The sequence below is a fragment of the Saccopteryx leptura genome, chromosome 2, assembly GCF_036850995.1.
Source record: "Saccopteryx leptura isolate mSacLep1 chromosome 2, mSacLep1_pri_phased_curated, whole genome shotgun sequence".
In the NCBI taxonomy this organism is placed as follows: domain Eukaryota; kingdom Metazoa; phylum Chordata; class Mammalia; order Chiroptera; family Emballonuridae; genus Saccopteryx; species Saccopteryx leptura.
In genome coordinates this window covers 305,695,953-305,719,734 of record NC_089504.1, presented here as the reverse complement: position 1 = coordinate 305,719,734, position 23,782 = coordinate 305,695,953, and the positions used below count along the sequence as shown (strand labels likewise).

At 44.7% G+C, this 23,782-nt stretch overlaps 1 protein-coding gene across 1 annotated transcript in view; it reads left to right on the top strand.

Annotated features, from left to right (window-relative positions):
* The window catches only part of RBM28 (RNA binding motif protein 28), a 32,310-nt gene extending 9,827 nt beyond the window's left edge, over positions 1-22,483 (top strand). Inside the window, exons 10-19 of the mRNA XM_066362598.1 lie at positions 3,557-3,666; positions 7,363-7,436; positions 8,158-8,293; positions 9,260-9,324; positions 12,216-12,374; positions 14,168-14,317; positions 14,602-14,676; positions 17,662-17,918; positions 18,495-18,594; positions 20,983-22,483. Coding sequence (XP_066218695.1) covers positions 3,557-3,666; positions 7,363-7,436; positions 8,158-8,293; positions 9,260-9,324; positions 12,216-12,374; positions 14,168-14,317; positions 14,602-14,676; positions 17,662-17,918; positions 18,495-18,594; positions 20,983-21,117 — 1,261 coding nt within the window. The 3' untranslated portion in view covers positions 21,118-22,483. The remainder of the gene's footprint in view (positions 1-3,556; positions 3,667-7,362; positions 7,437-8,157; positions 8,294-9,259; positions 9,325-12,215; positions 12,375-14,167; positions 14,318-14,601; positions 14,677-17,661; positions 17,919-18,494; positions 18,595-20,982) is intronic.
* The last annotated feature ends 1,299 nt before the right edge of the window (positions 22,484-23,782 follow it).

The window sequence follows — 23,782 nt, the reverse complement described above, 5'->3', positions numbered from 1 at the left end:
CTTTGTTTTTAGGGGAGTCTTGGTGAGAGGTTACAACACTTATCCCAAACAATTTCTCTCTTCCTGCCTCACTTACCTTTTAAAGTCGAGTCCAGAGTAAAGTGAGGCGTCCCCTCTGTTTGTGGGGAAGCTGAGGGAGGGAGTCATTCAGTGCAGATGGGTTTTATTTCACGGTGCCATTGCTATGTTAGTCCTACTGACTGCAGTAGATTGACATCTTCAGAAGGGCATGGTATCTTCACACACCTCAAATGTGTCTTCTTCTTTCTTAGGCACCAATGTGCAGGGCCATTTGAATCTTTAGAGTGGTGTACTTTATCCTCTTGTATACAATGTTTTAAGATTGTTTTTATTATACAAGCAATTTATGTTTAGTGTAGGAGACTTAGGAAATAAATGTAGAAAAGGACACAAAAATATTCATCCTAGTCAGTACTCAGAGAACACCCACACACTGCCCACATCGTCATAAATATTGACAAGGATGAGCTCAGCCTATACATTCTGTGCCATAACCCATTTTCTTCCTTGAGAGCATGTTTCTCCTTAAATCTTTTTCCTGTGTTATCTGGAATCGCCATATAAGTAATGTTGTGCTCACAGAGGGTTCCAGCAGGAAGGAGGGAACAGCACACTTAGAGGCCTGCGACCACAGAACAATGGGTACTGTTCCTTGTGCATCTTTTAAATTAACAAACAACTTAGGAAGGTACAGGGATGGAAAAAAGAAAACCATGCGCATGATGAGGCAAATTAGAAGAAGTAATGTAGCTAGAATGTATCTTATTGCAGAACGTTTTTATGTAATTTACTCCATAAGATAGAATCATTTATGGGGCTGTTAACTGGGTTTAAGAGAAGTAAAATTGTAGATATTTACTTGGTGCTTTTCTTACCCCAGCAGGCTGTGCTTAGCTGGGGAAATGAGGACTCTACACTGTGTTGAAATTTAGTAGAACAAAATCTCCTTCCAACATTTTTTAATCCCATGGAGAGAAATACATAGTTTTATTTTTTTAGCCACTCAACTTTACCATGTTTGTTTCTGAGTTATTTTGAAGGCTTTTCTTTTAAAAAAAAATTTTTTTTTAAATTTTATTTATTTTTTACAGAGACAGAGAGTGAGTCAGAGAGAGGGATAGACAGGGACGGACAGACAGACAGGAACGGAGAGATGAGAAGCATCGATCATCGGTTCTTCATTGCGCGTTGTGTCACCCTAGTTGTTCATTGATTGCTTTCTCATATGTGCCTTGACCGCGGGCCTTCAGCAGACCGAGTAACCCCTTGCTGGAGCCAGCGACCTTGGGTCCAAGCTGGTGGGCTTTTGCTCAAACCAGATGAGCCCGCGCTCAAGCTGGCAACCTCGGGGTCTCGAACCTGGGTCCTCTGCATCCCAGTCCAATGCTCTATCCACTGCACCACCGCCTGGTCAGGCTTAAAAAAAATTTAATTTAAAAAAAATTTAAATTACAGTTGATATTCAGTGTTACTTTATATGAGTTTGGGTTATACCACTTGGTGGCTAGACAGTTATATAATTTTTGAAGTGATCTGCCTGGTAAGTCTGGTCCCCACCTGGCAGCATACGTAGTTATGACAATATTACTGAGTAGATTTCCTCTGCTGTACTTTACATTCCTGCTACTGTTTTGTAACTACCAGTGTTTACTTTCTAATGTCTTCACTTGAAGGATTTTCTGACTTTTGTAAAATATATATATATATATTTTTTTTTGTATTTTTCTGAAGCTGGAAATGGGGAGAGACAGTCAGACAGACTCCCGCATGCGCCCGACCGGGATCCACCCGGCACGCCCACCAGGGGGCGACGCTCTGCCCACCAGGGGGTGATGCTCTGCCCCTCCGGGGCGTCGCTCTGCCACGACCAGAGCCACTCTAGCGCCTGGGGCAGAGTCCGAGGAGCCATCCCCAGTGCCCGGGCCATCTTTGCTCCAATGGAGCCTTGGCTGCGGGAGGGGAAGAGAGAGACAGAGAGGAAGGAGGGGGGGTGGGGGGGTTGGGAAGCAAATGGGCGCTTCTCCTATGTGCCCTGCCGGGAATCGAACCCGGGTCCCCCGCACGCCAGGCTGACGCTCTACCGCTGAGCCAACCGGCCAGGGCAATATTTTTTTTCTAATGCTAAAAAAACATGCAACTTCCTAGTTTTAAAACTTTTTTTTTTTTTTTGTACTTTTCTGAAGCTGGAAACGGGAGGCAGTCAGACTCCTGCATACGCCCGACCAGGATCCACCCGCCATGCCCACCAGGGGGCGATGCTCTGCCCATCTGGGGCGTTGCTCTGCTGCAACCAGAGCCATTCCAGCACCTGAGGCAGAGACCATAGAGCCATCCTCAGCGCCCGGGCCCACTTTGCTCCAATGGAGCCTTGGCTGCGTGCGTGCGGGGGGGGGGGGAAGAGAGAGACAGAGAGGAGAGGGGGAGGGGTGGAGAAGCAGATGGGCGCTTCTCCTGTGTGCCCTGGCCAGGAATCAAACCCGGAACTCCTGCACGCCAGGCCGATGCTCTACCACTGAGCCAACAGGCCAGGGCTATGACTTTTGTAAAATTTTAACTGAAACCTGGATTTCAGAGAACACAAGAGAAAATGGCTAATCCAGAGAGAGACACACATTTGACTTTTCTCATTAGTCTACTGTGAGTTTTTTGGTTTGTAATATGGGAAACTAATTTTGGCTTATTTTTAAATGAAAAATTGGGTTTGTTGAATAAACTTTAGGTTGGTTCTCAGAATCAGAGTTGTCAAAGAGCAGGTCTCAAGAAGGCGATGGAACTCGGGGCAGGTCTGGGCTCTGCCGCGGTTCTTCTCTCTGAGGACACTGCACCATTTTTTTAACTTAAAGTAGAACAGTTTCTGTAAAGTGCCTTACAACTCATCAAAAATTTCATACTTACATATGAGTGTATATATATTTACATATGTGTTTATATTGAAAGGCTATATACATATATCCATATAACCACCACCCAGATCAAATAAGAAAATTTTCAGCTCCCTGGAGGTTTCCCTTGGGTGGCAGTCCTGCTGTGTTTTTTTTATTTTTTATTATTTATTCATTTTAGAGAGGAGAGAGAAAGCCAGAGAGGGAGAGAGAGAGAGAAAAGGTGGGGAGGAGCTGGAAGCATCAACTCCCTTATGTGCCTTGACCTGGCAAGCCCAGGGTTTCGAACCGGCGACCTCAGCATTTCCAGGTCGACGCTTTATCCACTGCGCCACCACAGGTCAGGCAGTCCTGCTGTCTTGAAGTGAATCTGCATCTATAATTTCTGGTCTTTGTATATGTCTGTTCAAGTGTTAAATTCCTGGGAGAGAGAATCTGATTGACATAGGAAGGTGAAGGTGAAGAGACAGAGTCCTATATCAGACGCTTGGCCAGCGGAGGCCTCCGCTGGTGGTGCTATTCCTGAACAAGAGAAAGGTGGTCATGAGGAAAGCAACCACTCCAGTTGGTGTCTGACTCACTCATTTTGTGACCAGAACATAGTATCTCACTTTTGTAATTGACCTTTCTTGTGACCTAATTGTCTTCCATAGAAACCTGTCCTTTGACTCAGAGGAAGAAGAACTTGGGGAGCTCCTTCAGCAATTTGGAGATCTTAAATATGTCCGCATTGTCTTGCATCCAGACACAGAGCATTCTAAAGGTATCGGCTGTCAGCTGGTCAGACCCTGAAAGAGTTGAGACCACTGCCATGGGCACTAATGAGGTTACATGAGAGCATGATGTGTGCCCTCTGAGGGGTGCACATTCAGCCCCCATCCGATGTGGCCCATAGAAGCACCAAGGATGTTCTGGTCTGGGGTTTTCTTCCATGAGGTCAAATTCCGTATCTTTCACGGGGCTGCCAGGCATAATTTTGTCTAAGCTTTTTAAGCCCTTGCCTATTTACTTTAGTATAATGAATTCCATTTGGTTCTTTAAATTTCAGATGTGATAGCATTTCATGGGTATTAATCATTCCACATTGCTTGACATCACTGGGATCTTTTTCAGTTGTGTTTGTTAGAGACTGAAACAGAAACTTTGTCACAGTGGCAACAATTAGAAAGAAAACTATGTAACAAGAGTGCTGCCTTTTGTTTTTCCCCTGAAGCTATTTCTTTTGAGCTTCCAGGGTTGACCACTTCTCATTTTAGAATTATTGTTGTTAGGTAAGCATCTTTTCAGCCCATTCAGCGATTTTCAACTAGTATGTCATAAGAATTTTCAAAGCATGTAATACCTGACTGTTTTGTCAGGGGCACTGACCTCTTTTCCCTTAGATTGTCAAATAAAAAAATGACAACAGCCAACCCAACAGTAGCTGTCCTGTGTGAATGAGTCAAAACTGTACCTATTTTTTTTTTGGTCACTTTGGCAAAAAATGCAGTTTTTGGTGTGCTGCAGAATTTTAGTAATTATTAGTTTATGTGTGCCATGAGATAGAAAAGTTGAAAATCACTGTCCTAAAGCAGTAAATTTTTTTTTCTTTATTCTTCTTTTTTCTTTTCTTTTTTTTTTAGTGAGAGAGACAGGCAGGGAGAGAGATGAAAAGCATCAACTCATAATTGTGGCACCTTAGTTGTTCATTGATTGCGTCTCATACATACCTTGACAGGTTCTTTAGCTGAGCCAGTATCCCTTTGCTCAGACAGTGACCTTGGGTTTATGTCGATGATTTCACGTTCGAACTAATGACCCTGTGCTCAAGCCAGTGAGCCTGCACTGAAGCCAGATGAGCCCGCACTCAAGCTGGTGACCTCAGGCTTTTGAACCTGGGACCTCAGCGTCCGAGGTCAGTGTTTCGTTTACTGCACCACCACTAGTCAGGCAAGCAGTGAATTCTTCATTCATTCATTCTTGATTCCTTTGTGATTTACCTAAAGCTATAAACCAGTGGTAGTCAACCTAGACCCTACCACCCACTAGTGGGCGTTCCAGCTTTCATGGTGGGCGGTAGCGGAGCAACCAAAGTTTAAATAAAAAGATAAATTTAACTATAGTAAGTTGTTTTATAAAAATTTATTCTGCCAAACTTAGCGAAAATCTGACATAAAGTACTTGGTAAATAATTAGTATATGCTTTAACTTGCTGTAACTGTGCTTTATAAATTTTATAAAGTAAAGTTACTTCCCTACTTTATAAATCACCATTACTGTGGAACCAGTAGGTGGTTAGAAAATTTTACTACTAACAGAGATACAAAAGTGGGCGGTAGGTATAAAAAGGTTGACTACCCCTGCTATATACTCTAAGAAAAATGCCACTGCTGAGGTTTGTGGGCTCTGGAGCCCATCCATGGATTAATAACCTACATTCTAAATCTTCTTATTTTCCAAAGTGATGAGATTGGAGCATTTTTGGGTTTTACATAGAGAGAAAAGATGTACACAGGCCATATGATAGAAAGAAAATTGAACTGCTTCCTGGAGATTAGGGATCTAATCCCAGCTAAGCCACAGACCAGCTGGGTGAGTTTTGGCAAATCATTTAACTACTGTGGGCTTCAGTTTCTTATCTATAAAATTAGTGGGTTCAACTAGCATAATCACTTAAGGTGCCTTAAGTTCTCTGATGTTCAATTATATTTCTTGGACCTTCTCCATTTCCAGTATGTTTTTCTAAAAATGCACAACTAGAATTACGTAGAATGTTGCATACAATGTACAAGTATGGGAGTATATTACTTTATTGTGAAGATGTCTTTACTTCCCCTGCGCGCGTGGCGTATTAGGTTGATATTTTCAGAATATAGTCTGCAGTTGACTTGCTGCAGTTTCTGTCTTGGTTTGTTAATGTTAGCTGAGAGTTCATGCTGTTAATAAGCATAGCTTTCATTATTTTTTTCTTAACACACATCCTTCCCTAGCTCATATGGAATTTTTCTGGCGCGTCTTCTGCCTATTCACTTCCAGAGCCTTGGCCGCCACCTCCAGTTTATCTCTGTCAGCCGGACATTTCACCGCCTGGAGAGCTAAATACCATCTGCAGACTTTGAAGGGAGATCTTAAGACTGAACCCAGTAGTGATCCTGGAGATTCCAATAATAAAATTCTTACCCATTCAGAGAGGACACATTTTTTGCATATTGGACAAATAGGCTAATGTGCCTATTAGAAACATTTTCTTCCCCTTATTTCTTTATTATTTTGTTTCTTCATATTGAGTTTTTATGCCTGGGATTATGGTAGATGCTGGGGATGTAGAAACAGCTAAGGACCATGCTCTTATTCTGAGGCAGCCAGTCTTTTAGGTACAGTGCCACCTGACTAGTACTGTAATGGAGAGGTGACCCGGTTGGCTGGCCCCTGTGCCCTTTCCTCTAGTCTGCTGCCACTCATTCTTACAGGGAACAAAAGATCAGTGCCCAGTAGCTCTAGGAAATGAATGTTGTTTTCATATATGAGGGAATACTAATACAATATTATGAAACATATTTCTTTATTTTGGAGTTTATTATAAGATGAACCTTTTTCCTTGCTTCTAAAAGCTGCTTTTTCTAAATAGCAGAAATTAGGGTGGGTTGGTTGATGCTGCAGCTGGCCAGTAGAAGGTGTGCCTGTAGAAATTCTGGAGCATGAATTAAGGATTGAGCTCTTAGGTTTCTGGTTCGCTGCGACATTCATCTGACAGAGGGTGGGCCTGCTGCTCCAAGAGGTCGGTGTCCCCTTATCTAATGCCTCCCAAGTAACAACGGTGACACTGAGGTCTGTAATTAATTTCAGGGTTAAGTGGTTGCTGCCTCGTTTTTAAATCCTGTAATAGGCATGTAGTAAGTGATGCTGAATAAAATGTTACTCATTTTGTGATGCTAATAAAATAGAGAACTGGCATTTCTCCAGCATTTCTTTTCTTTTTTTTTTTTGGTGACAGAGACAGAGCGACAAAGAGAGGGACAGATAGGGATAGACAGACAGGAAGGGAGAGAGATGAGAAGCATCAATTCTTTGTTGTGGCTCCTTAGTCTCCTTAGTTGTTTATTGATTGCTTTCTCATATGAGCCTTGACCGGGGGGCTGCAGCCGAGCAAGTAACCCCTTGCTCAAGCAAGCTACCTTGGGCTCAAGCCAGCGACCATGGGGTCATGTCTATGATCCCATGCTCAAGTCAGTGACTCCGTCTCCAGCATTTCTTATATTTATTACCAAGACTGAAGTTCTAGGAGCATTGGAAGAGATGAAGAAAGTAATAAAATTTTATTGTGAGCAGATGTACTATTTCGTCTGTCTTTGACCCTTCGGTTAAAAGGGTGCTATCACTCCTCCCACTCTGTCAGCTGGCCACTGCCTGCGTGTTGTCTCTGGCTGCCTGGTGGGCTGTGGGACTTTTGCATCTCACTTAATTTTGTCTCTCTGTGCAGGTTGTGCATTTGCTCAGTTCATGACTCAAGAAGCAGCTCAGAAATGCCTTGAAGCTGCTTCTTTAGAGACTGAGGTAAGGAAGACCTTTCCTTAACCCCGTAACTTAGGCAGCAATGGTTCATAGGGCCACTGCTGACATTTATGCAAAGCTTTATTATTAATGTAGTGTCAATAATGTAATAATAGGAAAGTAAACATTTATTGAGCACTTAGTGTGTCACAGGCCTACTATAGTACCGTTACTATTCCTGTCGTATAGGCAAGAACAGGTAGAAGGATGTGCATGGTACTTACTGATCACGGTCTGTGTCAGTCTCTGTCCCAGGATGATAACATGAAAGGCTGGAACAAGAAGGGATTAGGCCATCTATGAAGTGTAGTAAGTGCTTGAGAGAGAAAGTGTGTGGGCCCTGGGGACGTTTTCTGTGTGTTCCATAAGCAAGTATAACTTGTTTTCAGATCGTTGTCTTGTATTGCCATTGTTAAATTTTCTTGAGTAAATACTACCATTTCATTAGCTTTCTTTAGGTCACTAAAAATTTTCCTGTTTACAGATCATTTCCCACAATTTGGGGCTACTTTGGGTCTAATCATCTCCCACAAAATAAATTACTTACTGCTGACTGCCCCAAGTACACGCCTGGCCTTTTGCACAGCTCTAGTAAATACTGCCAGCTGGGCCAGAGCACCTTGCCTTGGGTTCCGTACCTGACCTTTGCCCGCTCTCTCCCTCTCCTTGGTGTTCCTTGTCAGGTGCGTAGTGTTGTGAGAGAGAGGGTTGCATTCTCTTACAGGGTGGTGGGCTCAAACTGGATGGCCGGCGGCTCAAGGTTGACTTGGCAGTGACCCGTGATGAGGCTGCGCAGCTCCGGACAAAGAAGGTGAAGAAGCCGACCGGGACCCGGAACCTCTACCTGGCCCGGGAAGGCTGTGAGTAGTGGCAGGGAGCCGGTAACCAGGCCTCTGGGTGGTGGGCCCTGTGCTGTGACGGTGACCCAGCAGTAGTAGGTTTGGGAGCACGTTTTACATGGAAACCCCCGTGTCCTCTTTAGCAGTGCCATATTATTTGCTCCACTTTAGCAAATGTGGCTCTCTGTTAGGAAATCTCCACTCAATTTGTAGATGAACCATCTTGTCTTTTATTCCTGCTTGCCTTTAGACCTTTCCATCAGAGGGTTGGCAGGGCAAAGAGGGAGGAAACACTCAAATTACTTCTGCTTCTTGTCATCATTTCTAATAAGACATTTTCTGAAGGAGTGAAAATTATAACTAAAATACTCTTTTGGATATTCATGAATTTAAAATGTTCACTGAATATCTTTTTCTTAATGCCAGAAAGATAATCAGAAATTCACTTTAATTTAAAAAAAGAGCAAACCCCTTCCTCTGGGCCATGCAGTGTTTGTCAGCCCACCTGCCGCACAGCCTGGACTGGTCAAGTCAGGCCAGTCCCCTCTGACACAAGGCCTCTCTATGCTGGTGTGGCTGTTTTTACCACTTACCAATGGCCCCCCAATACTGACAAGCATTGAAATGCCAGGGCAGGTTATGGGTGGGGCACGTTTGCAATCCAAATGCCAACAATGCACTTATTTTCAGAATCTCTTCTAGGCCTTTCTGCCTGAGGTTGGGCATGTAGCTGACGCTTCTTTGCAGGGAGGGAAGGAAAAGAAGAACAAAATCACAAAATGTTCAGAGTGTTAGTCCTTGAGAGCAGCTCCGAGCCGAGAACTTAGCCCTGTAGCCTATTTCTGGCCCTACCCGAATGCCTCTATGTCCTGGCCAGCATAGTCCTCTGGGGCCTGTACAAGCAGCTTGCATCATTCAAATCACATTCCTCTTGTTGCTCAGACAATTCCCTTGCTGATGTCTTGGCCTTTTTCCCTCTTTCTGCAGTGATTCGTGCTGGGACGAAGGCTGCTGAGGGTGTGAGCGCTGCTGATATGGCCAAAAGAGAACGGGTGAGTAGGTTGGGCACCAGCCTTCAGGTTCCGCATGACTCATTATAAATGAATAAATACCAATCATGGAGCGGTAGAGGTGCTCATCAAAGAGCCAGGTATCGGTGACAGGCCATACTTATATTGTTGTTGGAGAGAAAAGAAGCACACAGGTGAATCAGCAAGTCACCCAACATTATACAAACATTGTGTCAGCACTATATGCCTTTTTAAGAACTGCATCTTACTCTTTATTTTCCTGATGCTCAGCAGTAGATGTTTGCTGAATAGTATGCTTGGAGACCATGCAGTAGACACTTAGTAGCTAGGGCTATGTATAATTAGGTGTCAGTATAAATGCAGAATAACATAAGAAAGGAAGTTCAGAGTAGGCTGGAGTGAGTAGGGAAGGAGGTAGCTGTGGGTCTTGGGATAGTTGAGATGTCAATTTGGGGGAGGATGATGATGTCCCAGATTATAAGATCATTTTTGGAAAGCTTTGTATTATGGGAGTTTCCACTTTTAACTGATGCCATTGAATTCCTCAGCTTCTTGGTAATGGTAGTTCCCAGTAACTTACTTTTGCCCTATAGCTTACTTTCAGAAAGCTCATTCAACCTAGAATGGTAGAGCTGTGTAATCATGAACAGAATTAGCTGTGAAACCTCAAAGAACAGAAGATGATGGACAGAGGTGAACACACAATGACACTCAGAGGCAGAGTGTCCTTTCTGTGTCCAGTAGCCTGTCTAGACCAGTGTTCTCAGCCTTTTGTGGTGGTGAGCGTCTGGAAAAGTGATGGAATTTGGGGGCATTATTTGCCCTTTTCTGATCACAATGCAGTCGTGACACAGTTAATTTTCTCTTAGAATGAATTTTTCTAGCAAAAAGCTCACTAGATTATACGCATTGTAATTCATAGCTTTTCCTGGAAGTAAAATCAGACTGTCACACTTAGGCCTCTTCAAATATCCCCCTGCTATTCATTTCCAGAGTATCTGTTTATTTTGTGATTTGTTAGTGCTGTTGCCAAACAAGGAGCAGCAGGAATGAGAGACTTGATGAAAGGAGTTTAATTTACAACAGTTTTTTAGTAATCTAATTTAAAAAGCAAATCAGGAGAAGAATGTCGTTCTTTTCTTTTAGAGACAGGCTGCGCCAGGATCCGCATTTGTGCAGCGTAGGCGAGGCTGACGTTCTAGAAGCAGAATTTATTTCTGTGGTCAGGGACTTTCCTTCGCCTCAAGGTGGCAGAGTAGAGACGGGACAGAATTTTCTCAGGTGTTCTTTAAATTCCATTTCCTTTTGGAAGGACTAGATAGTTTGAGTTGGTGGATAGATCAGGACTGGGAATAAATGTTAACAACAGGATTATTTACTATTTACTCTGGGCCAAGTTTTGAGGGCAGGATTTTATGTATATGTCTTCATTTTGGCCTTCTTCCACTGCTGAGAGATTGGTATTATATTTTGATCTAAAAGTTTCACTTTGTAGGTGAAAAAAAATTGCGGCTGAAAAAATTTCATGTAAAAAATGTGATGCTCAAATCTTCCGACAACCAACCACATCAAAATACAACTAAACTACAGACCAACCTTCATTCAAACCCACCTGCAGTAGCTGAATGGAAGTCCTATAACTAGGGGTTTAATGAAGAAGCCACAGCAAGACTTGGTCTACTTCTGCACAGCTCCCCTCTGCTGTAGTTGCAGTGGTCTTCACAGCCAGTCAGCCTGGGTGATCCATCCCTCCCAGTATCTCCAACAGTGGTCAAGGCCCAACTACAGCAGCACAGTACACAGCCCACACAGGGGTGTACCGACAGTTTGGGTGACTGGGGAGGCTGTGCCACTGGGCCCTGCAGTGCACCAAGTACACAAGGCCACTCTACCAAGTCTCGGAGATGTAGCAGCTCTGCCTAACACAGAGAAACAAACACAGGGACGCAGCCAAAGGAGACAAGAAAACAGGCCCCAGATGGAAGAATGAGAGAAATCTCCAGAAAAGGAGCTAAATGAAATTGCGCAAGCAAACTACCAGATACAGAGTTAAAAACAATGGTTATAAGGATGCTCAAGGAGCTTAGAGAGAACTTCAACAGCATGGAAAAGGACGTAGAAACTATAAAAAAGAACCATCAGAAATGAAGGATACAATAACTGAAATGAAGAATAATTTAGAGGGAGTCAACAGTAGAGTAGATGAAGCTGAGAATCATAAAGAATATAAGGAGGTAGAAAACAGCCAATCAGAGCAGCAAAAAGAAAAAAAGAATCCAAGAAAATGAGGATCATATAAAGGACAACCTTAAGTATGACAACATTCACATCATGGGATGCCAGAAGGAGAAGAGAGAGAACCTGAAATTAAAAACCTATGTGAAGAAATAATGACAGAAAAGTTCCCTAACTTAGTGAAGGAAATAGACACACCAGTCCAGGAAGTGCAGAGAGGCCCAAAAGAGATGACCTGAAAGAGGCCCACACCAAGACACATCATAATTAAAATGCAGAAGGTTCAAGACAGGGAATCTGAAAAGCAGCTAGTTACCTACAGGGGAGCTCCCATAAGACTGTCAGCTGATTTCTTTGCAGGCCAGAAGGGAATGGCAAGAAATATTCAAAATGATGAAAAGCAAGGACCTACAAACAAGATTACTGTACCCAACAGAGCTATCATTTCTAATCGAAGGACATGTAAAAGCTTCTCAGACAAGAAGAAGCTAAAGGAGTTCATCACCATCACCTTTCCCCCCTGTGCTGGGCATTGTAAGGCTGCAGGGTGGGCCATTTTCCTCCTTTTTTCTATGTGTGTAGTTATTGGACGGGGTCAGGTTCTTTCCTTTTGGAGAACTGTGAGCCTGCCTTTTTAAAGGATGGGTTGGATTGTTAACAATTTGTTGTTCTTTCAGTTCGAGCTCCTGAAGCATCAGAAACTGAAGGACCAGAATATCTTTGTCTCCTGCACCAGACTGTGCCTGCACAACCTCCCCAAGGCCGTGGATGACAGACAGCTCAGAACGCTGCTGCTGAATGCCACCCGAGGGGAGAAGGGGGTGCGCCTCAAGGAGGTGAGCGTGGCCCTGCCTCTCAGAGCCCCCGCACTCAGCCTGGGTCAGGTCGCACGTCTGGTTTCCGGCTCCGGTGCGAGCACATTGACGGATTTTCTTCGGGACACATTGTCAGCAGACAGGGCTGAGTTTGGCAGTTTTACTTCCTTCCTTTTTTCCCTCTTTTAAGAACTGCCTTTCACAGCTGATCAAATTGCAGTAGAAGGTAAGGGAGTCTCTGCCCTAGTGAAGTTCTTTAGCAAGCACTTATTGAGTGCCTGCTGTGTGCTCCACATTATACCAGGTGCTATAATATAAATTTTCTTGCAGAGAAAAGAACCTGTGTGCTTTGCTCCTTAGAAGAGTGTTATATCACCATTTAGGCTTCTAGCCTATGGTACGAGTCCTCAGTGCCTGTGGGGAGCACAGGGAGCCACACAGGTCTTCAGCTCCTTGTTAAACAAACGGTGGGTTCACACCAAGACTTGCTTAGATATCACTGTGACAACAGAGACCTCTCCATGTCCTCCACAGCGCCCTATGCACACCTGTGTCATAGCACTTACTATCACACTGTCCTGTAATTGTCTGTCAGTCATTTCTCTAACCAGACTGAGCTTTTTGAGGGCAAACGTCATCTCATTCGTTCCCAATCCTTGGGATAGTACCAGGCACATAGTCGCCTGTCAATCAGTATTACTGAAAAAGCGATACAACCAGTATGAGGCGTCTGCTTTGCTCAATGTGATCACCATAAACGTTCCCTAATCCCTGAGAGCCTCACCAAAGTGTATGGTATTGGTATTTGGGAAATTATGTGAGAGAATGTGAACGTATCAGCACATATCTGACACCACTCTTGGTAAAACTGTTCGAAGTGTTACTGGTATAGGGGTCAGTTGTGTAATTTCTCATATCAACATCCACAACGCTTAGTAAGTGTCTGCACATTTAAAACCTGTCATCATTTAGAGAAATTTATGTGTTTTACAATATTGGCCTTATCTTGAGTTTTCTCTTTAATTCTTTCATATGTGTAATTATAGTGTGTCAGCAAGAGAGTAAGCCTCATTTTATGCTTTTCTTGATTTCCCTGTGGTGAATGGCACAGTTCTAGGCACAGTGGATACTGAATGTTTACCACACACAGCACCCAGCTGTGCCTCATGCCCAGGCCTCTCCATTAAATGAGAACTACAGCTTCTAGGAATAATAGCCTGTGAATGATCGTGTCCCCAGAATTCCTTTCTGTATCTCAGTGCCCCAGAATGCCTAACATTCAGCGTAAGGATTTAGGGAAAGGTCATGTCAGAGGATCTGAGCACCAGGCAAAGACAGCTGAAACTTCTTGTATTTCCGAGGCTGCATGTTACGCAGGCTCTTCCCCGAGCCTGAACTGTCTTTCTTACCTAAAGCCACCAGGCTTTCTTCCTTCCCTTCTTCAGTAATTTCCTTTCTGCGTGGTTTCTACAATGATGAGATCTAGGGACTACACTTCATCCTCAGTGACACTTTGATATATAACAGGTGCCATGGACCTCTCAACTTGTACCTGTTGTCAGTATTAGCTGTTACACTGTTTCCTTAGAAAGTTTGTTTTATATGCATGCTAATTTGTAGGTTGGTATTGATGTCTACAAACTCTTAGAAGACATGACAATATCTCTTTAATTTGTTCTGTGCTCTCAGTATTCACAAGGACAACTCTTATTGTGATCTAGATGAAGAGTCTGTCCCAACAGCGTGATTCTCCTTGAATCTGTTTAGGCTCCTTGTCCTATCATTACTGATTCTTTTTCTCGTCCTCCTCCTAGTGTAAGGTGATGCGAGACCTCAGAGGCGTTCACGGGAAGGTGAAGGGTCAGTCCCTGGGCTACGCCTTTGCAGAGTTCCAGGAGCACGAGCACGCCCTGGCAGCCCTGCGCCACATCAACAACAACCCAGAAGTCTTTGGGCCTCAGAAGGTGAGCCTCACCCTGTGCGGAGAGCCGTTCCCCTGGGGCCCGTTTGCAGAAAACCATTCCTCTCCTCCGTGTTCAGTGTCCTCTCTGACATCTGAGCGATGGGAAAGAGTAGCAAGTTGATGGAGGCACTGAGCAGTGACTCAGGTAATCAGATGATTGGCAGGACCTCTAAATTGGATAGACTGCTTGCACAACTGACCCCTTACCTCTAAGCAGAGTAAGTGAGCAGCCATTGCACTCAGAAATGAAGAAGTCTAATGAGTGCATTCTGTCTCCTGACACAGAGACCAATAGTGGAGTTCTCTTTGGAAGATCGAAGGAAGCTTAAAATAAAAGAACTGAGGATCCAGCGCAGCCAGGTACAGACCTCAAATGCTTTATCTCTGTGTGTTTTTAAAAATTGTGGTCCATGACTCATAACAGAACTTTTTAAGTGTACAGTTCAGTTAAAACAGTTTTTAAAGGCCATATTTAAACTTGTTCTGTTCAGTTTGTGGTTCTGCCCCTTGAAGTAGGTCCCTACCTCTCTAGGTTCTGTGTTCCCTTTGCTCTCGGTTCCCTGGCGTTCTCCAGGCCCCTCTCCTCCGCTGGCCTGGCCCGTGGGAGCGCCACAGAAGGGAGAGGAAGGAGAGAGGAGAAACAGACTGATGCTGTTCCCAGTCAGCGGTTCTTGGCCAGTGCTTGCTGATGGTACATGTCAAAGTGGATGCCAGCATTCAAGTTTTGTATCACCTGTAGATTTCAGCTGTCTCTTTCATAGTTCTCTTTTCTTCCTCACTGGCTTCACAAGTGTGATGCCTGATCATTTAGAACTGTGGTTTTTAATCTAGTGTAGTGCAGAGGAAAGAAGGAGCTTTGGGAACAGCAATACTTGTGTTAAAAGTCAGCCTCTGCTGTTTTCTGAGCTCCTTGGGAAGTTATTACCTCCCTCAGCCTCGTTTTCCAGTTTGTAAAATGGGATTAACAGCATCTGCCTCACACGATTAATGAGGATTAAATGAGTTAATACATGTAAGCTGTCTCACATGTGCATGGTCAGTGCTCAATCAATACTCATTCTCGTGCCCATCTTCTGCCAGGGAATATAGGACTGGACTTTTCTCTCTCTCTCTTTTTTTTCCCCATTGATTTGAGAGAGAGAGAGAAAGAGAGAGAGAAGGGGAGAGACGTTGTTTCACTCATTTGTTCCATTCAGTTGTTCACTCATTGGCTGCTTCTTGTATGTGCCCTGGCCAGGGATCAAACCCACAACCTTAGTTTGCCAGGAGGTTGCTCTATCCACTTAGTAACCCGACCAGGGCGGGACCACACTATTCTTCATACCAAAGCTCTTACAGCTGACATTGTTGTAATACCTTAGCTCACACATATACCAAACATTTGCAGTCTTTGTGGTGGATAGCATGAGCATGACCAATAGAGGAGCGGGTTCAGGGACTAATGCAATGCCCTGGGTTGGAAAACCTGGGATCTGGTTCCTGTTCAAGGCAACTTTATTATCCTAGGTTTATTTACTGCCTTTAAGTCATTGCTTCAGAAGGTGAATCTGAAGCTACTGACTTAAAAAAACGGAATTCAGATGGCTTTGTTCCCACACTTATGTACATATTGCTCTTTAAAGTGAAAAGGACAAAATAACACAACATTATTCATGTGAATCTTCTCTTTCATTTTCCACATCAGTGCGACATCAATTTGTGCCATCCCCTCTGACTTCCATCTCACAGTACCTTCTTCTCATCTTCCTTCCTTTTTTTTTTTTTTTTTTTTTTTTTGTATGTGTGTGTGTGTTTTTCTGAAGTGAGAAGTGGGAGGCAGAGAGACAGTCTCCCACATGCGCCTGACTGGGATCCACCGGCATGCCTGCTTGGGGGCAATGCTCTGCCCATCTGGGGCATTGCTCCAGTTGCAACCAGAGCCATTCTAGCACCTGTGGCAGAGGCCATGGAGCCATCCTCAGAGCTCGGGCCAACTTTGCTCCAATGGAGCCTTGGGCTGCAGGAGGGGAAGAGAGAGACAGAAAGGAAGGAGAGGGGGAGGGGTGGAGAAGCAGATGGGTGCTTCTCCTGTGTGCCCAGGCCAGGAATCAAACCCAGGACTTTCACATACCAGGCCAATACTCTACCACTGAGCCAACCGGCCACGGCCTGCTCTTCCTATCTTTATGTGGATTTGAGTTTCTGACTTAGGTCATTTTTCTTCCCTGAGGAAATTAATTGAGTATTTTTCACAAGGTGAAAATCTACTGGTGATTGGTTTCTTTAAATTTTGTCTAAGAAAATCTTTATTTCTCTTTCACTTTTGAGGAATAATTATATTGGATACAGAAACCTAGGTTGGTGATTTTCTCCCCCAAACTTTAAATATTTCACTCTATTCTTTTCTTGTTTACATTGTTTCTGCAGAGGAATCCAACATATCTTATCTCTGTTTCTCTGTAGGTAAGGGATTTCCTTCTACCCTGTCTTCTTTCAGGAATTTTTCTTTCTGATCTCTTGCAGTTTGATATAATATGCCGAGGTGTGGATTTTTTGGTATTTATCTTGTTTGTTATGTGTCGAGCTCCCTGGGTCTGTGGTTTAATGTCTGTCATTACTTTTTTAAAATTTTTTTATTAAAGAGACAGAGAGAGAGAGAGTCAGAGAGAAGGACAGATAGGGACAGACAGACAGGAATGGAGAGAGATGAGAAGCATCAATCATCAGTTTTTTGTTGCAACACCCTAGTTGTTCATTGATTGCTTTCTCATATGTGCCTTGACCTTGGGCCTTCAGCAGACTGAGTGACCCCTTGATTGAGCCAGTGACCTTGGGTCCAAACTGGTGAGCTTTGCTCAAACCAGATGAGCCTGTGCTCAAGCTGGCGACCTTGGGGTCTCGAACCTGGGTCCTCCGCATCCCAGTCCAATGCTCTATCCACTGCACCACCGCCTGGTCAGGCTGTCGTTAATTTTTGAAAATTCTCAGCCCTATTATTTCAGATATCTCTTCTGTTCCTTTCCTTCTTTGGTATTCCCATTATGCATTTATTTCTCCTTTGGTAACTGTCCATGCTACTAGCTTTTCTTTGTTTTTTCTGTTGACTTTCATGGATTGTGCATGTATACACTTCCCTCCCATTTCTGCATATGGAAAGGAAATGGTTATTTTGTGCCCCACTCAATAACCATTTTTTACTGTATTAGGGCCTGTGAACTACTTGTGTTTCCTTTCCTGTAGTTGCTGACTTTTGGGGGGAAGAATTCCCCTTTTTTCACCAAGCTCACACAAAGCTCCTCTTGTGCTGAGTGTTTCAGCACACAAACCTCATCCAGAAACCAGATGGAGGTCTTTTGTTTTGTGCAGCAAAAAGTAAAATCCAAGCCTGCACCTGGTGAGCCCCAGCAGGAGCAGCCAGAGCATGGAAAAGACCGGCCCCGGAAAGCAGCTCAGCAGCGCAGGCAGGAGCAGAGCCAGGCTCCCCCTGAGCAGAAGGGGAAGGCGGGCTCTGTCTCCTGGGCAGGATTCCAGACCAAGGCTGAAGTGGAGCAGGTGGAGTTGCCTGATGGGAAGAAGAGAAGAAAGGTCCTGGTGCTGCCCTCACACAGAGGCCCAAAAATTAGGTGAGGAGCAGGACGGTGGCCAAGAGCAGTGGTGGCCCCCGAGAGGGTTTGTTCTTGCTTAGCTCTCCTCTTTGTGGCGTTTGTCTGCATGACGGGGCTGCTCAGTACGGGGCCTGTCCCACATTTTACTGGTTAAAACACATGCAGAGGCATCATTCCTGGGCGGCATGGGGGCTAGAACAGGACTGGCAGAGGGGCCTTGGAGGAGCCTTCCAGAGGGGGCGTTCCTGCCCCCCTCCTCTTCTGAAGAGCTTCCTCCTGCCCAGACGGCCGGCTGTCAGTTTGTGTGGGACAACAGATTAGTGCTGTGAGCAAAAGTCTATCTTTGAAAAAAAATACTTGTTAAATAAATGAAGGGTGTTTGAGATTCTCTTGAGGTTTTAAGCCAAAACAAAAAACAAATATACAAATGCTGAGCCTTAGGACATTCTGTTACAGTATCCCTTTTTAGAATGACTCCTCACAGTCTTAGAAAAGCCAGTGTAAGAAAAGGCATTTTATCTTCTTGGCTGAGAGATCCTCAGGGGTGCCAATTAGAGGAAGAACTCAGGGTGCCACTTGACCGTGTTGTTTCAGGCTGCGGGACAAAGGCAAAGTGAAGCCTCTTCCTCCCAAGAAGCCAAAGCCTGAGACAAACCAGCAGAAGCAGAAGAAGCAGAAATTACCTCCCAAGCAGGTGGGTCTGCAGCGCACAAGGCTTCGGCCTGGCAGGCTCTGCGGGGGTGGGAGGGGCTCTGGTGCCTCAGGGAGCAACAGGGAGACGGCGTCCACACTGCAGCTGCATGCTGGCTGCAGCTGGTCAGCAGGTAGGGAGGCCTGCACAGTCCTGAGAGTGGGGAGCCTGGAAAACAAGCCCCCACGTATCAGTTACTGTGCTTCAACAATTTATCCTGTTTTACCTGTCTATCCCCCACACACTCCCTTTGCCGGTATTTTAAAGCAAGCTCTACTTCACGTGGAAATGTGCCTCATGTGGACATGTTTGTTGTTCAGAAAAATACTTCAGAATGCATTTCCAACTGATCAGGGCTTGCTTACACACGCACACACACACACACACATAGCCATTATGACAGCTAATGATCAGGGCTTGCTTACACACACACACACACACACACACACAGCCATTATGACAGCTAATGATCAGGGCTTGCTTACACACACACACACACACACACACACATAGCCATTATGACAGCTAATGAAATTAATAAGAAGCCCCTAATGTCATCTAATATACAGCCCATGTTAACATGGCCCCATGGAGCTGCTGCCATAATATGTTTTTAGTAGTTGGTTAGTATGAATCAGGGTTCAAAGTCCACATATTACATTTGGTTTTTATATCTTAATTTTTTTCCTCTATAAAAGCCAGTTTTCCTCATCAGCCCCATTTTCCCGTGCTGTTAATTTGTGGGGGAGGCCAGAACCTTTTAGAACGCCTACATGTTAAGTTTAGCTGCTTGGCTTCCTCATGGTGCCATTGAACTCACTCCTGCAACAGCCCGTACTGCCTGTGCACTGGTCGTGGGACCTGAGGCTGGGTTCAGTGCCGGCTCGGCGTTCTCCACAGAAGTATCTCCCAGGGGGTGCCAGGTGCTCTCTGTTGTGTCTCATCACGCGGCATCTGCTGTCTGACTGCCCCACTTTGGTGCTGCTCAGCTTTGTCAGTAGGTTAGGGAGCGCCCACCTTACCCCCCCTTTGTAAAGTCTCCCATCGACCGCATACCTAATGGTCTTAGCTCCGTTGAGGATTGCTGTCTAGATTCATTATTTCAATATGGCTTGTAGAATGATGATTTTCTAATTTTATCCTTTTGCATTGTTTTTAGTAGAATTCTAGAAAAAAGAGTTGTTTTTCAACTCTGGTTACTGTGAAATACCCTTTGTACAGGAAAGGCAGGATTAATGTTGATTTTTTTTTTCTCTTTATCCTGAGTTTCCAGAATAGTGAGTTGTTGCACTCACTGTGCAACCTCCTGTGGTGACCAGTAAGACTTTATGGTACTGTGTATTCCTGAGTATTATATACTTGACGTGTGTTCATCAGATGCAGTCATTATATTTTTCCACATTAGGCCAACAGAAGCCCCGTCAGGTTGAGCCTCTCCGAGCTGACCCATCTTTGTTGGTGTCTCTGCTCCAGTACAGCCGATGTCCCGGCTCACCTGACACCTCTTCCTGGGCCTGGCATTTGCCATGTTCCCAAGGGGCCCAGTTCCTTTCCGGAGAAAAGAGTCCTCAGTTCCTGAACACTTGAAGTCAAGCTTTCTTTCTCTTTCCCTAGTCCCTTTCTTTCTTTTTTTTTTTTTTTTACAGAGACAGAGAGAGTCAGAGAGAGGGATAGACAGGGACAGACAGACAGGAACAGAGAGATGAGAAGCATCAATCATTAGTTTTTCATTGCGCATTGCGACACCTTAGTTGTTCATTGATTGCTTTCTCATATGTGCCTTGACCGTGGGGCTACAGCAGACTGAGTAACTCCTTGCTTGAGCCAGTGACCTTGGGTCCAAGCTGGTGAGCTTTTGCTCAAACCAGATGAGCCCGCGCTCAAGCTGGCAACCTCGGGGTCTCGAACCTGGGTCCTCAGCCTTGCAGTCCAGTGCTCTATCCACTGTGCCACCGCCTGGTCAGGCCCTAGTCCCTTTCTTTTACGGGTACAAGAAGCATTAGTTTCTCATCACTCTCAAAAATATCTGTATGTCTGGGAAGTCTTGAACCTACACATACTGCCCGCACTCCTCTGTCTCCAAACTCCCATAAGCAGTGGTCCCAGTGAGTAAACAGCTGGACCCGGGGCTGGCTCATCTGTGAGAAGATCAAGGGAGCTTTGGGGAGCGGCCTCCAGAACAGCTGAGTGGTGCTTGGGGCCCTTCTCTTAGGCACACGTGGTCTGACCTCTTACCAATGGATGATTTTTCGAGGGTTTTTCTCTCCAAGGGTCACTTCCTGGCATCCCCTTCTTTTGGTGGACAGATCTCTGTACCTTACTTACTTTCTCAGTTGGTGGCCTTACTGATTGAAATTGACTCACTTTTGTTTCCTTTATTTTCATTTATAGGCATCCAAGGGAAAAGCTAAGGGAAATAAGACAGAACTTCGCTTCAACCAGCTGGTGGAACAATATAAGCAGAAATTATTGGGACCTTCTAAGGGATTGCCTCTCGCAAAGAGGAGCAAGTGGTTTGACAGTTGACGGTGCCGGCAGACCGGAGAAGAAGCTGGGTTGCGCACCCCTTGGTGAAGCTCCCAGTCTCCTTCCCACCCCTGGGGTTACTTACTGAGGGAAAGAAACCCCCAAGCACGCTGCCATGTGTTGGGGGCTCCGCAGGCTGTGCACGCCTGGACTCTGTGGCTCGTCACCTGTGAAGGGAAACCTCAGGAAACATCGTGATCCTTTGTGTGCGTTATCTCGTTTCTCACGTGGAGTCGTGTCACCCATTTAATTCTGTTTCTCTAATGGAAACAACTGTAAAATACATTCTTGAGTGCTGAAGTTTTAAGATGTATATTTTAAGTGTCTTCTCTAAATAAGATGTTTTGTGGCTTTCTGAACAACAGACTCTTGTTTCTAATATATGCGAATCCTTTATTATTTATGACCATTTTTGACATCCCTAACTAATTCAGTCACAGAGTCCTACATACTGCAGGAATTGATTAGGAAAGCCCAGAAAAGTGACTGGCAGCCTAATCTCTGAGGGCGGGAGAAACGGGAAGCAGTGAGGGCCTGGAGGCCTGGTGGGAGGAGCGTGTGACCATTATTTGCCAAATGAGTGAGTTATTGTTGGTAGTTGACAAGAGATCAGTTTGCAGTGGTCCACAGACACTAGCCTGGCTGGTCACCTGCATATTCTGTCACTGGGCGCCTTCCCCTGAGGACAGAGGTAGGGTGGCCGAAGGTCTCGCCTGGCCTTCCATTACCTGGATGGCCTTGAACCAGACAGACTTGGGTCCTAGTCTCCTCATCTATGGAATGAGGAGTTTCACTACAGGTTTTGTGTGGTCCTTCCTGGCACTAAACTTTTTTTTTTTTTAATTCCTATGCATGTTTCTATTCCTTCTCTAACCTCAGAGGAGGTAGAGATGACTTTCATTACTTTTCAGAATTTACAATGTCACAAAAGCTGGGAGCGATGGGTACAGAAAATCAGGGTCCAAAGAGTCACGACAGCATGAAGGGATGGACCGGATCTGACAAGATGAAAGTCACAGGGAACGAACCTAAATCTCCTCACTTAGGTCCAGAAACCCTGCTGCACAAGCTCTGATGGGAGAGTTTGAGGCAACTGCTTTTGCATTATGAAGGAATAGTAGAGCCACCACGATGTAATAGGACTGTTAGGCTGTATTAGTGGAAATGGGATGTTCTCTGAGCTGCCCGGAGCACACCTGTGAGACAAATGTAATGAAGTTGACCAAGGAAATCAAAATGTCAGATGGAAACTAAATATTTTTTAATTTATCGTGTTGGCATGGTTTCGAGTGTCCTAAATATAACAGCGTCTACATACCTCATCGTGCCCCCCATGCAGTCTCTTTCCAACCCCCACCCCCGGCCCCTCCCCTACCTCCACCCCTCTTCCTCTCACTGTTGCTACCCTGCTGTCTTTACATGTGTGTTATGTGTATACAGTTTTGCTAGTCCCTTCACCTTTGATCCACTCCCCTCCCCCCTTCCCTCTGACAGCTGTCCATCTGTTCCCTGTGTCCACGCCTCTGCTTCTGTTTTGTTCACATATCGATGGAAACTAAACTGATCGTGAGTTGGTTATTGTTGAAGTTGGTCGTGGGTAAATAAAAGATGTATACTATTCTCTCTGCTTTTGTGGACATTTGAAATTTTCCATAATAAAAAGTTAAAAGTCAGATGAGTAAATGGTACTGACCTGCTTGAGATGAGAATTCTTGCAGCGTAGTGGCTGTTGGTAGAGCCCAGAAGGGTGTAAGGGGCAGATGAGTAAAAGTCACATGGACTTGGGTTTGGGGCCAGTACAAGGAAGCACATTAATGACCATTTTCAACATCCCTAACTAATTCCGTCCCAGTCCTACATCCTGCAGGAATTAAGAAAGCCCAGACAAGTGGGGCATGTCATGGGCATGCCTCCTTACCACCTCAGAGCCTCCTTACCACCTCAGCCTCCTTACCACCTCAGAGCCTTTGTCCTGGTTTTCCTGGCCTGGAAAACTTTTCCCTCCCATCTTTAGGTTATTGCTCAGATCTGCACCGAGCTGTTGCCTCCTGCCTCCTAGAACTTTACCCGGACTGAAGTAGGGCTCTTCGTCCCCTCCCCTCTGTCCTGCCAGCTCTGAATTTTATTACTGGCTATTATTTTTTTCTCTAGCACTCCTCTCTGCCTGAAGATATTTGTTTCCCTTAGTTTGTGTTGTGAGAGGGACTTGATCTCTTGTTCGTTCCTGTAGACACAGCACATAGAATCCAGCCTGGCACATAGTAGGTATCAAGTAGATATTTTTTAAATAAAAAATAAAGGAGCAATGGAAAAAACAGTACTCAGTAGGCCAGAGAAAGTGAAATATAGCCCAGAGTTCTTGATTCCCTATTCCTGTCTGGTGCAATAATAAATGATGCTTTCTTCAGAACGATCGCTGACCCAGGGATATGGCTATTTCATTGCAGTATCTTGGGAAACCAATAAATGCTCAAAAATGCCCTTAATTGGTTTAAAGACAGATAAAGCAGAGACCATGAAAATATTTAAACCTTTCGGAAAGAACTAAAGGACAGGGGCTTTATCTCCAGTTATCTCGAGACAGTATGACTTGAGGACTTTAAAATGTTCCTGCAATAACTTGGCAATGCATTGTTTCCAAGTCTGTACTGTGGAGGGAGTTAGG